Source organism: Chionomys nivalis, chromosome 14, assembly GCF_950005125.1.
Source record: "Chionomys nivalis chromosome 14, mChiNiv1.1, whole genome shotgun sequence".
Taxonomy (NCBI): Eukaryota; Metazoa; Chordata; class Mammalia; order Rodentia; family Cricetidae; genus Chionomys; species Chionomys nivalis.
Genome location: NC_080099.1, coordinates 18,394,940 through 18,407,928, shown reverse-complemented (window position 1 = coordinate 18,407,928; position 12,989 = coordinate 18,394,940). Strand labels below are relative to the sequence as shown.

At 45.0% G+C, this 12,989-nt stretch overlaps 1 protein-coding gene across 3 annotated transcripts in view; it reads right to left on the bottom strand.

The window, feature by feature from the left end:
- Positions 1 to 11,939, bottom strand: part of Ptpn2 (protein tyrosine phosphatase non-receptor type 2) — a 60,225-nt gene extending 48,286 nt beyond the window's left edge. Inside the window, exon 1 of one of the 3 annotated variants that reach the window (XM_057788908.1) lies at positions 11,731 to 11,939. In XM_057788908.1, the coding sequence (XP_057644891.1) occupies positions 11,731 to 11,799 (69 nt within the window). In that variant the 5' untranslated portion in view covers positions 11,800 to 11,939. The remainder of the gene's footprint in view (positions 1 to 11,730) is intronic. The other 2 variants (XM_057788910.1, XM_057788909.1) reach the window with 2 other exon arrangements.
- Between the last annotated feature and the right edge of the window lie 1,050 nt (positions 11,940 to 12,989).

The following is a 12,989-nucleotide window of genomic DNA, read 5'->3' as shown; positions in this document are numbered from 1 at the left end:
GACTGGTCTCAAATTTACAGCAAACCTCTTGACCTCAAACCTCTAAATTCTGGGATTACATGTGCACATAACCACACCTAGTTTACAAGTGTTTTTTTGTTTGTTTGTTTGTTTTTTTTTTTTTTGGTTTTTCGAGACAGGGTTTCTCTGTGGTTTTGGAGCCTGTCCTGGAACTAGCTCTTGTAGATCAGGCTGGTCTCGAACTTAGAGATCCGCCTGCCTCTGCTTCCCAAGTGCTGGGATTAAAGGCGTGCGCCACCACCGCCTGGTGGTGTTTTTGTTTGAAGTAACCAATGCTTACTTTTAAAATTCAAAATATTCTGAGCACAGTGATATATATGCTTGCAATTACAGCACTTTGGAAGGCAGAAGGATTACAAGTTCAAAGTCAGTCTCGGTTATACAGTTAGAAGTCAGTATGAGCTACAATGAGACCCTGTTCCAAAAAAACTATGAAGGTGTGATGGTTCAAACCTGTAATCACAACACTCAAACGGACCATGCTACTAAGTGGTCAGAGGATGTTTCTTTCGTTTTTTGAGACAGGATCTTATTGTATAGCCCTGCCTGGCCTGAAACTGAGAGATCTAGTGTCCCCTACTTCCTGAGGGTTTAAAGACATGCATCACTATGCCTAGCATTACTCTGAGTTTTTATTTGTGATTTTATTGAAGAGGGGGAAAAGGTTTTCATCTTTAATAAAGTAATATACATCCTTTTCTTTTTTTTTTTTTTATTTTCGAGACAGGGTTTCTCTGTAGTTTTGGGGGCCTGTCCTGGAACTAGCTCTTTTAGCCCAGGCTGGTCTCGAACTCACAGATATCCACCTGCCTTTGCCTCCCGAGTGCTGGGATTAAACGCATGCGCCACCACTGCCCGGCCAGAAGCTAGGATTCTTATCAGCAAAAATAAAAGCTAACAGTAACACATCACACTATAACACAAGGATAACCTCAGTGGTAACTTTATAGATGAGCACATAAAATCAAGGGGCTTATCCTATAGGAGTTTATTCCTAACTCCCCAGTCTATGTATGATGCTGAATAGTAATCAGTTCTGCAATGTTAAGTCCTTTTCCATCTTACTGCACACCATGGCTCTGACTCGTTCAGTTTCAATACAGCAGCAAAACCAGCAAATATCTTTACCTTTCCAATTCCTCAGACATAAGATTTTGCCTTAGCATGGATTTTATCAACTGCAGCATTTTGTTTTTCTCTTTCTTTCTGTAAATCAAGAACTTTCACCTTGTCCATCCTAGTGGCCTGGCCTGCAAACCCAACTACTTGGAGGCTAAAGCACGTTGAAGGCCAGTAACCTATCTATCTTTAAAAATGTGTCTGGGGAGGGGCAGGTAACTGTGGCTATGGTTCAGTGGTAGAACATCTACCTAGAATGTTTGAAGCCATGGGCTTAATTACTAGAACCCCCCAAAAAACAAAAACACACAAATCCAAAAACTTTCACCAGATATGATAACCCAGGTCTGTAATACTGGTTCAAGGGTATCCTGAGCCAAATAGTTCCAAAGCAGTAAGAGCTATACATTGAAAATTTGTCACAAAACAAAAAAACAAGTCAGCTGGGCATGGTGGTGAATTACTTTAATCCCAGTACCGAGGAGGCCGAGGAGGCAGGCAAATCTCTGGAGTTCCTGAGTTTGAGGGCAGCTTTATCTAAATAGTAAGTTCCAGAACAGTCAGGGCTACAGAGAAACCATCTCAAAAACAAACAAACAAAAAGTCAAAAAATAAGTCAGGAATGGTTGTGCATGACTTTAATCCTTGCACTAGGAAGGGAGAAGATGATCTCTTTGGAGACCAACCTGGCTTATATTGTGTGTTCTAGGCCACCAAAGGCTACATAGCGAGACCTTGTACCAAAAAAAACAACCAACCCAAGAAACTGTTCCGACTACTAAATCATGGGGTTTTGTTTGGTTTGTTTTAAAACAGGGTGATGCTAAATGACAGAGGCTGACCTAAAACCTAGCTACCTTGCTCAGACTGCCTTCTAAGATCCTCTCCCTCAAGAGCCACAACTATTTCCAAAAGTGATGTTCTAAAAGTAACTGTTTGTAGGGAATAAAAAGAATAAGAGGCAGCCAGGCGGTGGTGGAGCATACCTTTAATCCCCCCCACCCCCCCACCCGCACTCTTTGAGTTCAAGGCCAACATGATCTACAGAGTGAGTTCCAGAACTACACAGAGAATTCCTGTTTTGAAGAAAAAAGAGACTGAAGAGGCCAGACCTTCAACCAAAACTATTCAATTTATTCTTCCCTGCAAAATTATAATAAAATATGAAGTAAAAGTTCTCATATTCAAAGTTCAGCTAAAAGCTGAGCATTTGGTTTTTGCTGAAGAAAAATCCTTTCTTTTCCCAGCTCCTTCAGCATCACCAAAATAAAAAGCAGAAGTCATAAAAATCACTATCACAAACATTACCTATTATAATAAAGCAGAATACTCACTTAAACAGCAGTTACAAACATTTGTGAACTGCCATGTGGATGCTGAGAACAAAGCCAGATCCCCTGCAAGAGCAACAAGTGCCTTAACCGTTGAGCCATTTTTCCAATCCTGATGGGTTGCTCATATATATCCAGCATGGGCTGATGGGCTAGAAAGCTTCCCAAAGGAAGTGCAACTTCAGACACGAGTAGGAGGTGTTAAGCAACAGGGGAAAGAAAAGAGGGAGCAGTTGTGTAAAGGAAATTACATTCTAGAGGCCTCAAGGGGAAGGTGAATACACACATTTCCAAGAACAGAACACAGGGGGGAAAAAAGAAAAATGCCATGGGAAGTAAAGCCACAGAGACACCACCAGTGGCAGTGTGAGACAGAAGGGATGAATTTTGCATTGTGGGCCTGGGAAACCAGTCATTAAAGAGATGATGAAGAAGAGAAATAACTTTGTTTCCTTTTAGCCACCTCTCCTCACTTCTTCCCTTCAAGTTGTTTCTCAAACATCTACACTTATCTGCACTTTGCCCAACTTTCTGTTCCCAACTAGGCACAACTGTACTGCACTGAAACTGCCTTTAAATATATCTGATCTTCAGCCAGGCGGAGGTGGCCCACGCCTTTAATCCCAGGATTTGGGAGGCAGAGGCAGGTGGATCTCCAAAGCTACAGAGAAACCCTGTCTTGAAAAACCAAAAAATAAATAAAAAATAAAAATAAAAATTTGATCTTCGGTAGCTCAATTCAATGAGCCCTTGATTGTACTTGATCCACATGTAGCAAGCAGGTGGCCCTGTGGACTATCAACTCTCCATAGTCGTCAACATCTTTTCTTTCCTACTTTCTTAGTTATTACTCTCCAGTCTTCACTGCAAGCTTCCTTTCACTACCTACTTTTATTTTTTTTTATTTTTTTATTAAAAGTAGGCTACACTACCTACTTTTAAAGACACTGCTGGCAGTCAAGATAACATCCTTGACCCTCAGCATTTCCAAAACATCTACATGCTACTGGCTAAAATTTGTTGTTTTGTTAAGACAAGGTCTCATTATGTTCACTATGTAGACTTGCCTGCCTCTGCCTCCCAGGTGCTAAGATTAAAGGCATGTGCCACTATGCCTGATTATCTGGAAATTCTTGATGAATAGACCTAGAGGTCTCAAACCTTAAAAAGCAACTATGTTTCTAAGTTCTAACTGAATTTATAGATAGGTGAATTCTCTTCTGCACATCAGGGTATTTCAGTATCTTTTTTTTTTTTTTTTTTTTTTTTTTGGTTTTTCGAGACAGGGTTTCTCTGCGGTTTTGGAGCCTGTCCTGGAACTAGCTCTTGTAGACCAGGCTGGTCTCGAACTCACAAGATCCGCCTGCCTCTGCCTCCCGAGTGCTGGGATTAAAGGCGTGCGCCACCACCGCCCGGCCATATTTCAGTATCTTAAAAGTAACATCTACTTTAACTTTGTGAATTCACTGGAGGAGACACATACATGCCAAAGCCTGGGCACAGAGGTCAGAGGACAACTTTTAGGAACCAGTTCTTGCCTCAGCCTTGAAGCAAGGTCCCTGTGTTGCTGTGTACTCCAGGCTACCTAGCCTAAGAGCTTCCAGCTGATTCTCCTGTCTCTGCTATCTTGCCTTTCAAGTGCTACAATATAACTATTTTTCCCCCACAGGATTCTAGGGAATGAACTCAGGCTGTCAGGCTTCTATGGCAAGCACTTCTACTTGCAGAGCCATCTCCCCAGACCTACTTTGTTGGGTGAGACTGTTCATTTCCTGGCCACCTAGACTCCCAAAATAATCACACAGAAACTATATTATTTGCAATACTGTTTGGCCAATAGCTTAAGCGTATTTCTGGTAACTTTTATAACTTAAATTAATCTATGTATCACCATGTAGCTGTGGCTTAACGGCAAGGTTCCGGTGGGTTCCAGCAGAGTCTGTCTCCAGCAGGCAGCTACATGGCTTCCCTCTGATTCTGCCTACTGTCTCAACCTGGCTTTATTCTGTTAAGCCACTAACTGAAAACAGCTTCTTTATTAACTAATGACAATAAGACATATTCACAGCATACCTCACCTTCCACATCACTACTTAGCTTTTGTTTTGGTTTTTTGGTTTTTTTTTGTTTGTTTGTTTGTTTGCTTTTTCAAGACAGGGTTTCTCTGTGGTTTTGGAGCCTGTCCTGGAACTAGCTCTGTAGACCAGGCTGGTCTCGAACTCACAGAGATCCGCCTGCCTCTGCCTCCCAATTGCTGGGATTAAAGGCGTGCGCCACCACGCCCAGCACTACTTAGCTTTTCCACTCTGTTTTCCCTCTATTTCTCTTGCCACTGCCTATGTTCAGCTTGGCAGACTTCTCAGTTCTGTCTACACTTAGCACTATCCAACCAACAAGATCTTACTAAAAGTAAAAATAATACTTCTAGTTTAAATTTCCTTGGCGAATCTATAGTAGTCTTTGAAATCCTGATCTACAAGAGCCTTCTAGGCTCTGTCTTATTCTCCCACACTTCAACTTCAGAGCAAACTCAGCCCTAGACGACACTGTTCGGAGCTCTCCTCAGTAGTTAATGCTTGTGCACACTTATTTCCCCGAAACATTATTTTTCTTCCAATCCCTTGACAATTTCTCAGTGGACCAACTTGCACTTCAAGACTGTTAGGCCCTCCCTTCTCAAAGACTTCAGTATTCGGGTTGGAGAGATGGCTCAGTTGAAAGCACAGGCTGCTTTTCCAGAAAACCATGGGTTGATTCCCAGAACTCACATGATGATGTGCCATCTGTAACTACAGTTCCAGGGATCTGATGCTCTCTTCTGGCCTGCTAAAGCATTAGGCACAAACATGGTGCACAGAAATACATGCAAACACAACACCCATACACACATACACACACACACACACAATTCATTCCAGGTATACCACTTTTTGAGAATTATAGTTCCAAGAATACTCATTCACACAGCATCCTGTGCTTAATACTAGCTTTGTACTAAGCACTTTAAAAAACAAGGGGCTGGCCGGGTGGTGGTGGCGCACGCCTTTAATCCCAGCACTTGGGAGGCAGAGGCAGGCGGATCTCTGTGAGTTCGAGACCAGCCTGGTCTACAAGAGCTAGTTCCAGGACAGGCTCCAAAACCACAGAGAAACCCTGTCTCGAAAAACCAAAAAAAAAAAACAAGGGGCTGGAGAAATGGCTCAGCAGTTAAAAGCACTGACTGCTCTTCCAGAGGACCAGGGTTCAAATACCAGCATCCACATGGCAACTAACACCTGTCTATAATTCTAAGACCTGACACCCTCACAAAGACATACATGCAGGCAAAAACAACAGTGCACATATCTTTAAAAACTTTTTATCTTTTCCACCACAATTTCATACACATATGTTGATCACATTGCCTCCCATCCTCAAATCCTCTTATCGGTAACTCTCCCATTTGTTTTTGAGACAAGTCTTACACAGATCAGGTTAACCTCGAATTATGGACCCAAGGATAATAGTAAACTTCTAGTCCTTCTGCTTCTACTTTCAGAATGCTGAGATTCCAGGAATGTACCATTATACCCTAATTTTGCTGGGGTCTGAACCCCTGGCTTCATGCATGCCAAGCAAGCATTCTACCAACTGAGCTACACCACTTGCTTTCACACACAAAACATTTATTTATTGTTGTGTGTGTATGCCACATCATGTGTTTTGGCAGAGGAGCATGTGAAATCAGTTCTCTCCTTTCACTTGTACAAGGGTTCCAAAAATAGAGCTCGGACTGCCAAGCTTTGGCTAGCACCTATACCTGCTGAGCCTTTTACTAGGCCTCTCCCTTTCATGCTAGGTCACTTACTACTTCTCACTAGGGTGGACCCTAATGAGCTCTCTCTCTTTTTCCTTCCTTACTTTCTTTTGGTTTTCTGAGACAGGGTTTCTCTGTGTACCCCTGGCTGTCCTGGAACTCACTCCGTAGACCAGGTCTGCCTGCCTCTGCCTCCTGAGTGCTTGATTAAAGGAACGTGCCACCAGTGCCCAGCTTAATGTTGTCTTTAAACAGTTATCTTCAGTGTCAAATATTAGCACCTAGCACTTAACAGGTTTGAGAGAACAAATGACCTTCAGATTATGAGACTGACACACTACCTGTTAAGCAAAGAAGACAACAAGTGAGCAAAATATGAGCGTCCAAAGAGATCCTCAAGACTTACAGAATCGCCGGGCGGTGGTGGCGCACGCCTTTAATCCCAGCACTTGGGAGGCAGAGGCAGGCGGATCTCTGTGAGTTCGAGACCAGCCTGGTCTACAAGAGCTAGTTCCAGGACAGGCTCCAAAACCACAGAGAAACCCTGTCTCGAAAAACCAAAAAAAAAAAAAAAAAAAGACTTACAGAATCACTCTTGGCAGCAGAGATCTCATCTGCAGCCTTCTCTGTGGAATGGTGAAAGAGATGCTCTAGGATCCTAAGCAAGCATGAAGTTCAAATTCTTCCTGACTTGCTTTTACTGTAACACCAGTTAGCATCATTGTAATGTTCTTGGGTTTGGGAAATAAAGTGCTAGCACAGAACTACTGTTCTGCTTAAAGATCTTGGTGCCTCGTCTATGGAAGGGTTTCCTGAACACCTTTCAATGGAATATGAAATTTTCAGTGAATACCAGTACATGCATTTTTGCCTGTATTTATTTTCTGACATTTACGGGGGCCATGGCACACATGTGAAAATCAAGGAACCACTTGCATAGGTCAGTTATCTTCTTCCATCATGTGGGCACCAAGGACCAAACTTAGATCGTCAGGCTTGGCAGGGCTACACTTTTTTCTTTTTAAAGATTTTATCTTAGCCGGGCGGTGGTGGCGCACGCCTTTAATCCCAGCACTTGGGAGGCAGAGGCAGGCGGATCTCTGTGAGTTCGAGACCAGCCTGGTCTACAGAGCTAGTTCCAGGACAGGCTCCAAAACCACAGAGAAACCCTGTCTCGAAAAACCAAAAAAAAAAAAAAAAAAAAAAAAAGATTTTATCTTTATTTTTAATTTTACGTATATGTGTCTGTGCACAGGTTTGTACTCCCCATAGAGGCCATAAGATGCCAGATCCTCTAGAACTGGAGTTATAGGCAGTTCTGAGCTCTCTCTGCTGCCCACAAACCTTATTTAGCGAGGTTGGCTCACAAATGAGTTCCAGAGGTCTGCATGTCTCCCCCACCCCAGCACTCAGATGAGAGAGATATACAGCTGGCTTTTAATGTCAACAGTGGCGATCTAAACACAGGTGCTCATGTTTTCATGAAAAACATTTTACTAAATGAGACATCTCCCCTATCTTCCATGTCTTTAAATCACATTTTAACTTTGCTTTGTGGGTACACATAAAAAGGCACTTGGATGGAGGTCAGATCAGAGGGCTGAACACAAGTTGCCTTCAGCTTGGCAACAGAGGAGTCAACCCACAGGACCACCTTCTCAGCAAGATTTTTATTTTCTGATGGAGTCTCAATTACCCCAGGCAGGCTGGCGCAGAACTCCAGATCTTTTCTGGCTCTACTTCCCAAGTGCTAGGATTAAAGAATGTGTCACTATGACTGGCTTTTACTTCTTTAATTTTTTTGTACACAAGATCTTATTCCACAAGCCGGGCGGTGGTGGCGCACGCCTTTAATCCCAGCACTCGGGAGGCAGAGGCAGGCGGATCTCTGTGAGTTCGAGACCAGCCTGGTCTACAGAGCTAGTTCCAGGACAGGCTCCAAAGCCACAGAGAAACCCTGTCTCGAAAAACCAAAAAAAAAAAAAAGATCTTATTCCACAGTCCTGGATGTTCTGGAACTCACTCTGTATCTGTAGACCAGGCTGGCCTCAAACTCAGAGATCTGTCTGCTTCTGCTGGAATTAAAGTCATGGGCCACCAACGTCCAGCTAAAGGCTAGTCTTAAACTCACAACAAGCCCCTGCTTCAGCCTCCCAATTGTTAGGTTACAGGCTGAGCTGCCACATTCAGCATAAGTGCTTTTTTTCTATTAAGAGCAATGACAACTTTCACTGACTTCTCAAGGACATTAATGCTATATATACATTATACCAAGTATGGTGGCTCATACCTATAATCCTAGCATTTAGAAGACTGAGGCAGGACTGTCACAAATACAAACCTAGTAGGGCTACATAGTAAATTTCAGGCCAGTTTGTGATATTAAGCAAGACCTTATCTCAAAAAATAAGTTAGACTAAATTAAGTGGTAGTATTAGCACTTTAAAAAAATTATTACGGAGCTGGAGAGATGGCTCAGCAGTTAAGAGCACTGACTGCTCTTCTAGAGGACCCAGGTTCAATTCCCAGCACCCATATGGCAGCTCACACTGTCTGTAACTCCAGGATCTAGCACCCTCACACACTTATATATATAGGCTAAATTACCAGTAAAATAAATATTTTTTAAAAATTATTACTACTATTTTCACACACATGCCTAATTTTATGTGTATAGGCATTTTGCCCACATGGGCACCATGTGCATACCTGGTGTCCCTGGAGGCCAGAAGAGGGCTTTGGAGCCCCAGGAACAGGAGCTGGAGACAGTTCTGAGCTGCTTGTGGGTGCTAGGAATCAATCAAGCCCCTCTGGAAGTGCAACAAGGCCTCTTAACCACTTAGTCATTTCTCCAGCACCCTTTCCACCTTATTAGTTTTTTTTTTTGTTTTTTTTTTTTGGTTTTTCGAGACAGGGTTTCTCTGTGGTTTTGGAGCCTGTCCTGGAACTAGCTCTGGTAGACCAGGCTGGTCTCGAACTCACAGAGATCCGCCTGCCTTATTAGTTTTTTTTAATACTTGGTCTTACTATGTAGCCCTGACTGGCCTGAACTATGTAGGCCAGGCTGGCTTAAAACTTAAAGATATGAGCCAGACATGGTGGTGCATGATTTTTAGTTCCAGCACCCAGGAAGCAGAGGCAGGATGATCCAAGTTCAAAGCCACCCAAGGCTACATAGGCAGTCTTAAAAAGAAATGAACAGGGCTGGAGAGATGGCTCAGTGGTTAAGAGCACTGTTTGTTATTTCAGAGGTCCTGAGTTCAATTCCCAGCAACCACATGGTGGCTCCAAACCATCAGTAATGAAATCTGGCGCCCTCCTCTGGCGTGTGGGTATACATGGTGGCAGAAAGTTGTATACATAATAAATATATCTTTACAAAAGAAGAAAGAAATAAACAAAAACAAAATCTCAGAGACTGCCTGCCCTTGTCTTTGAATTTGGAAATTGAAGGCTGGGCCACCCAGAAATCTTTTCTTTCTTAATTCTGTACTGCTTCTATTATTTGCATTTTTGAGGCACCAGTCTCTGTTAAAACTAATGTAACCATGTAAGAGAGACCTAGAGGTGCACACATACACACACACACACAGATAGCGATAGAGAGAGAGAGAATCAACTAGAAATTGCATTTAAGATTTTCTACAACTTCATTCACCCCAGCAATTTGACAATGGAAGTACCAATGTAGGGAGTTCAAGGCAGGTCTGGGCTACAATGACACAAAACAAAATATAGCAAAACACAGATTCTCTAATTGGAAGAGTCCTTACTAACATTCGTTAGAAGCTAGTGCCTGGACTGGAATGATGGCTCAGGGGGGAAAAGGTATTTGTTGCCAAGCCTGATGACCCAAGTTCTACCTACAGGACAATCTAATTCTGAAAGTTGCCCTCTGAGCTCTACACAAATGCCAAGGAACACGCCTCCCCGACCCCCCTCCCCCCCCCCCCCCCCCGCCGCCGCCACCACCACGTAATAATAATGATAATAAAACTAGTGCCTTATTCTAATGTATGCTGAATCAGGGTGTTTAATACATTGCTTGCTAAACTGTTTAAGAAAATACGTTCTAGCCAGGTGTGGTGGTTAATTCCAGAACTCAGAAAGGCGGGAGTATTTGTGAGTTCAAGGTCAGACTGACCTAAACAAAACTAGTTCCAGGCCAGCTAGACTTGCTGACTGAGAACCTGTCTCACAGAGGGGTAGGGGGAAAAAATAAGTCCTAAAAAAACAGCCGAAGAGCCGGGCGGTGGTGGCGCACGCCTTTAATCCCAGCACTTGGGAGGCAGAGGTAGGCGGATCTCTGTGAGTTCGAGACCAGCCTGGTCTACAAGAGCTAGTTCCAGGACAGGCTCCAAAGCCACAGAGAAACCCTATCTCGAAAAACCAAAAAAAAAAAAAAAACAGCCGAAGAATATTTCACTGTCATCTAGTGAAATATAATGGGATGGGAAAAAACAGAATCGTCCAGAGGTAATAGAAAGCTTTGTAGCTTCTATTTGTACTGTAGGAATTAGCCAAAACATAAGAAGCACTTAATAATTCACAGATCACTAAATTCGATCTTGGGGCAATGTGTTAATGATTAGCAATGGATCGTTTGTAAGGGGAGAAAAGTTTTGCCTGGATTGAAAAGGGAAGCCACTAGCTGTAAAAAGGTTCGTAGTACAGACGACTTTAGTATGAACTGAATAGGATGGTTATTCTCTGACGACGGAGAACAGCGGCGGCCCATGGACATGTGGCCTCTTTGGGGCTGAAAGAGTACCACCACCACGGTGCACTCGTTTGGGAAACGCGCCCAAAAGCAAAGCTCACATAAAGATCTCTGGTGCACTCCAACAAATTTATAAAGTATGCCTAAGCAAAGGAAATTTTCAAGAGGACACTCCTTTAATCACTGATAATACAACCAAAGCCTCTGTTCCGGAAAGCGCTAGCAGACGATGACCCACTCTCCCGGAGAAAGCAGCCGTGCAAAGAGTGACGATCCCCGAACCCTAGGGAGCTCTCGCCGCCGCTTCAGCTCCGACTCCGCTAATCGTCACCGACACCCCGCTTCGCCTTCGCTGGCCCCGATCTGAAGGGCTGTCTAGCCCGTTCCGCTACGCCGGCTTCCAGCGCCCTCGGCCACCGACCGGCCGACCAGAACGCCATCGGCAAGGAAGCCGGAGGCTATCTCACCCCGCTCCCGGAGTCCCTTCACCCTGCGCTCCCGGCCGCGCAGCCAGCAGGCGCCGCTGTGGCGCCGCCTTCAGCCCCAACACCTACAGCCACCTCGATTCTTCCCGTCTAAAGCCTCGCCAAGAGGGGGTGAGGGCTTTCCGCGCAGGCGCGCCCCTGACGCGGCCCGCGCTCGCCACTTCCGCCCGAACGGGAGGCGGGGGAGGCGACACGAAGCCGGCAGGCGCGAGCTCGGATCCTCGGAAGACCCAGCCGCCGCGCGGGCCCGAGACTCACCAAGTATAACGGCTGCCAGCGACACTGAGCATCCAGTTCCTCGAACTCCCGCTCGATGGTGGCCGACATGGCAGCGGGGAAGCGCGAGCAAGAGCGGAACCTCCAGAGCGGAGAGGCTCGGGCCCCGCTCTATCCGGGGAGAGCGCTGGCGCTGTGGCGCATGCGCGCTCCGCGCCCCGCCCCGCCCCCCCACGTTGAGCCGAGCCGGCCTTGGGGAAAGTACCTGGAGCGTCGGACGTCAGCGCGCCGCCTGGGCGCCGCGTGGGTCTGACGTCTTGGAGGCGGGGCGGGCGCGAGGGGGCGTGGTCCGAGGAGTGCCCAGGTGGGAGGGGTGGGGCCGGGCGCCACCCTGGAGCGACACCGCCGCAGGGTCTGACCCTGGAGTTGAGAAAAGTCCCTGGAAAGTCACCGGCCAGCCCTGCCTTACTCGCCGTCCCAGTTCTTTTCTCCTTAGTCTTCAAGTTTCTTTCTTTCTTTTTTTCTTTCTTTCGTGTGTGTGTGTGTTTTCGAGACAGGGTTTCTCTGTACCTTTGGAGCCTGTCCTGGAACTAGCACTTGTAGATAAAGCAGGCCTCGAACTTCTGCCTTCTGAGTGCTGGGGTTAAAGACGTGTGCCACCACTACCCGGCAAGTTTTTGTTTTGTTTTAATGCACTATCTGAGTTCTGTTTAAATACCATCTATGTTAGTCTAGTGGCCTGTGTTCAATTTTGTAACATATCGGACCTAACAAGTTTTGTGGCAAATAAAGCTCTATAAGAAAAGAGAAGGAAGGCATTTGGGAGATTATTTTGTGTAGACTAAGACTCACAGCTCCAAAGTTAGTGTTGTCTGTTTAAAGCACATGTAAGTCCACTTCTATGAAACAAGAACCTGGCTCCGGAAATCGTTTTGCCTCAGATTTAGGATAATTCAATGTTGGTGAATTCATGTACTTAAGAATCTTACCTTTTCTGGACGTTGGTGGTGCACGCCTTTAATCCCAGCACTCAGGAGACTGAGGCAGGCGGGTCTCTGTGAGTTCAAGGCCAGCTAGTTCCGGGACGGGCCCCAAAGCTGCAGAGAAACCCTATCTTGAAAAACAAAACAAACAAAAAAGAATCTTACCTTCTGGCCAAGATCAAGTGAAGAACTGGGAAGTGGTAGAGAAGCATGAAGTGTATTGTACAAATGGAAGTTTAGATTTTTTTCTACAATTAACTCAGCTCTGGAATTAGGAATTCAATGAAGCCCCGTATTCACCGCCCCCAAGCCTGGGGG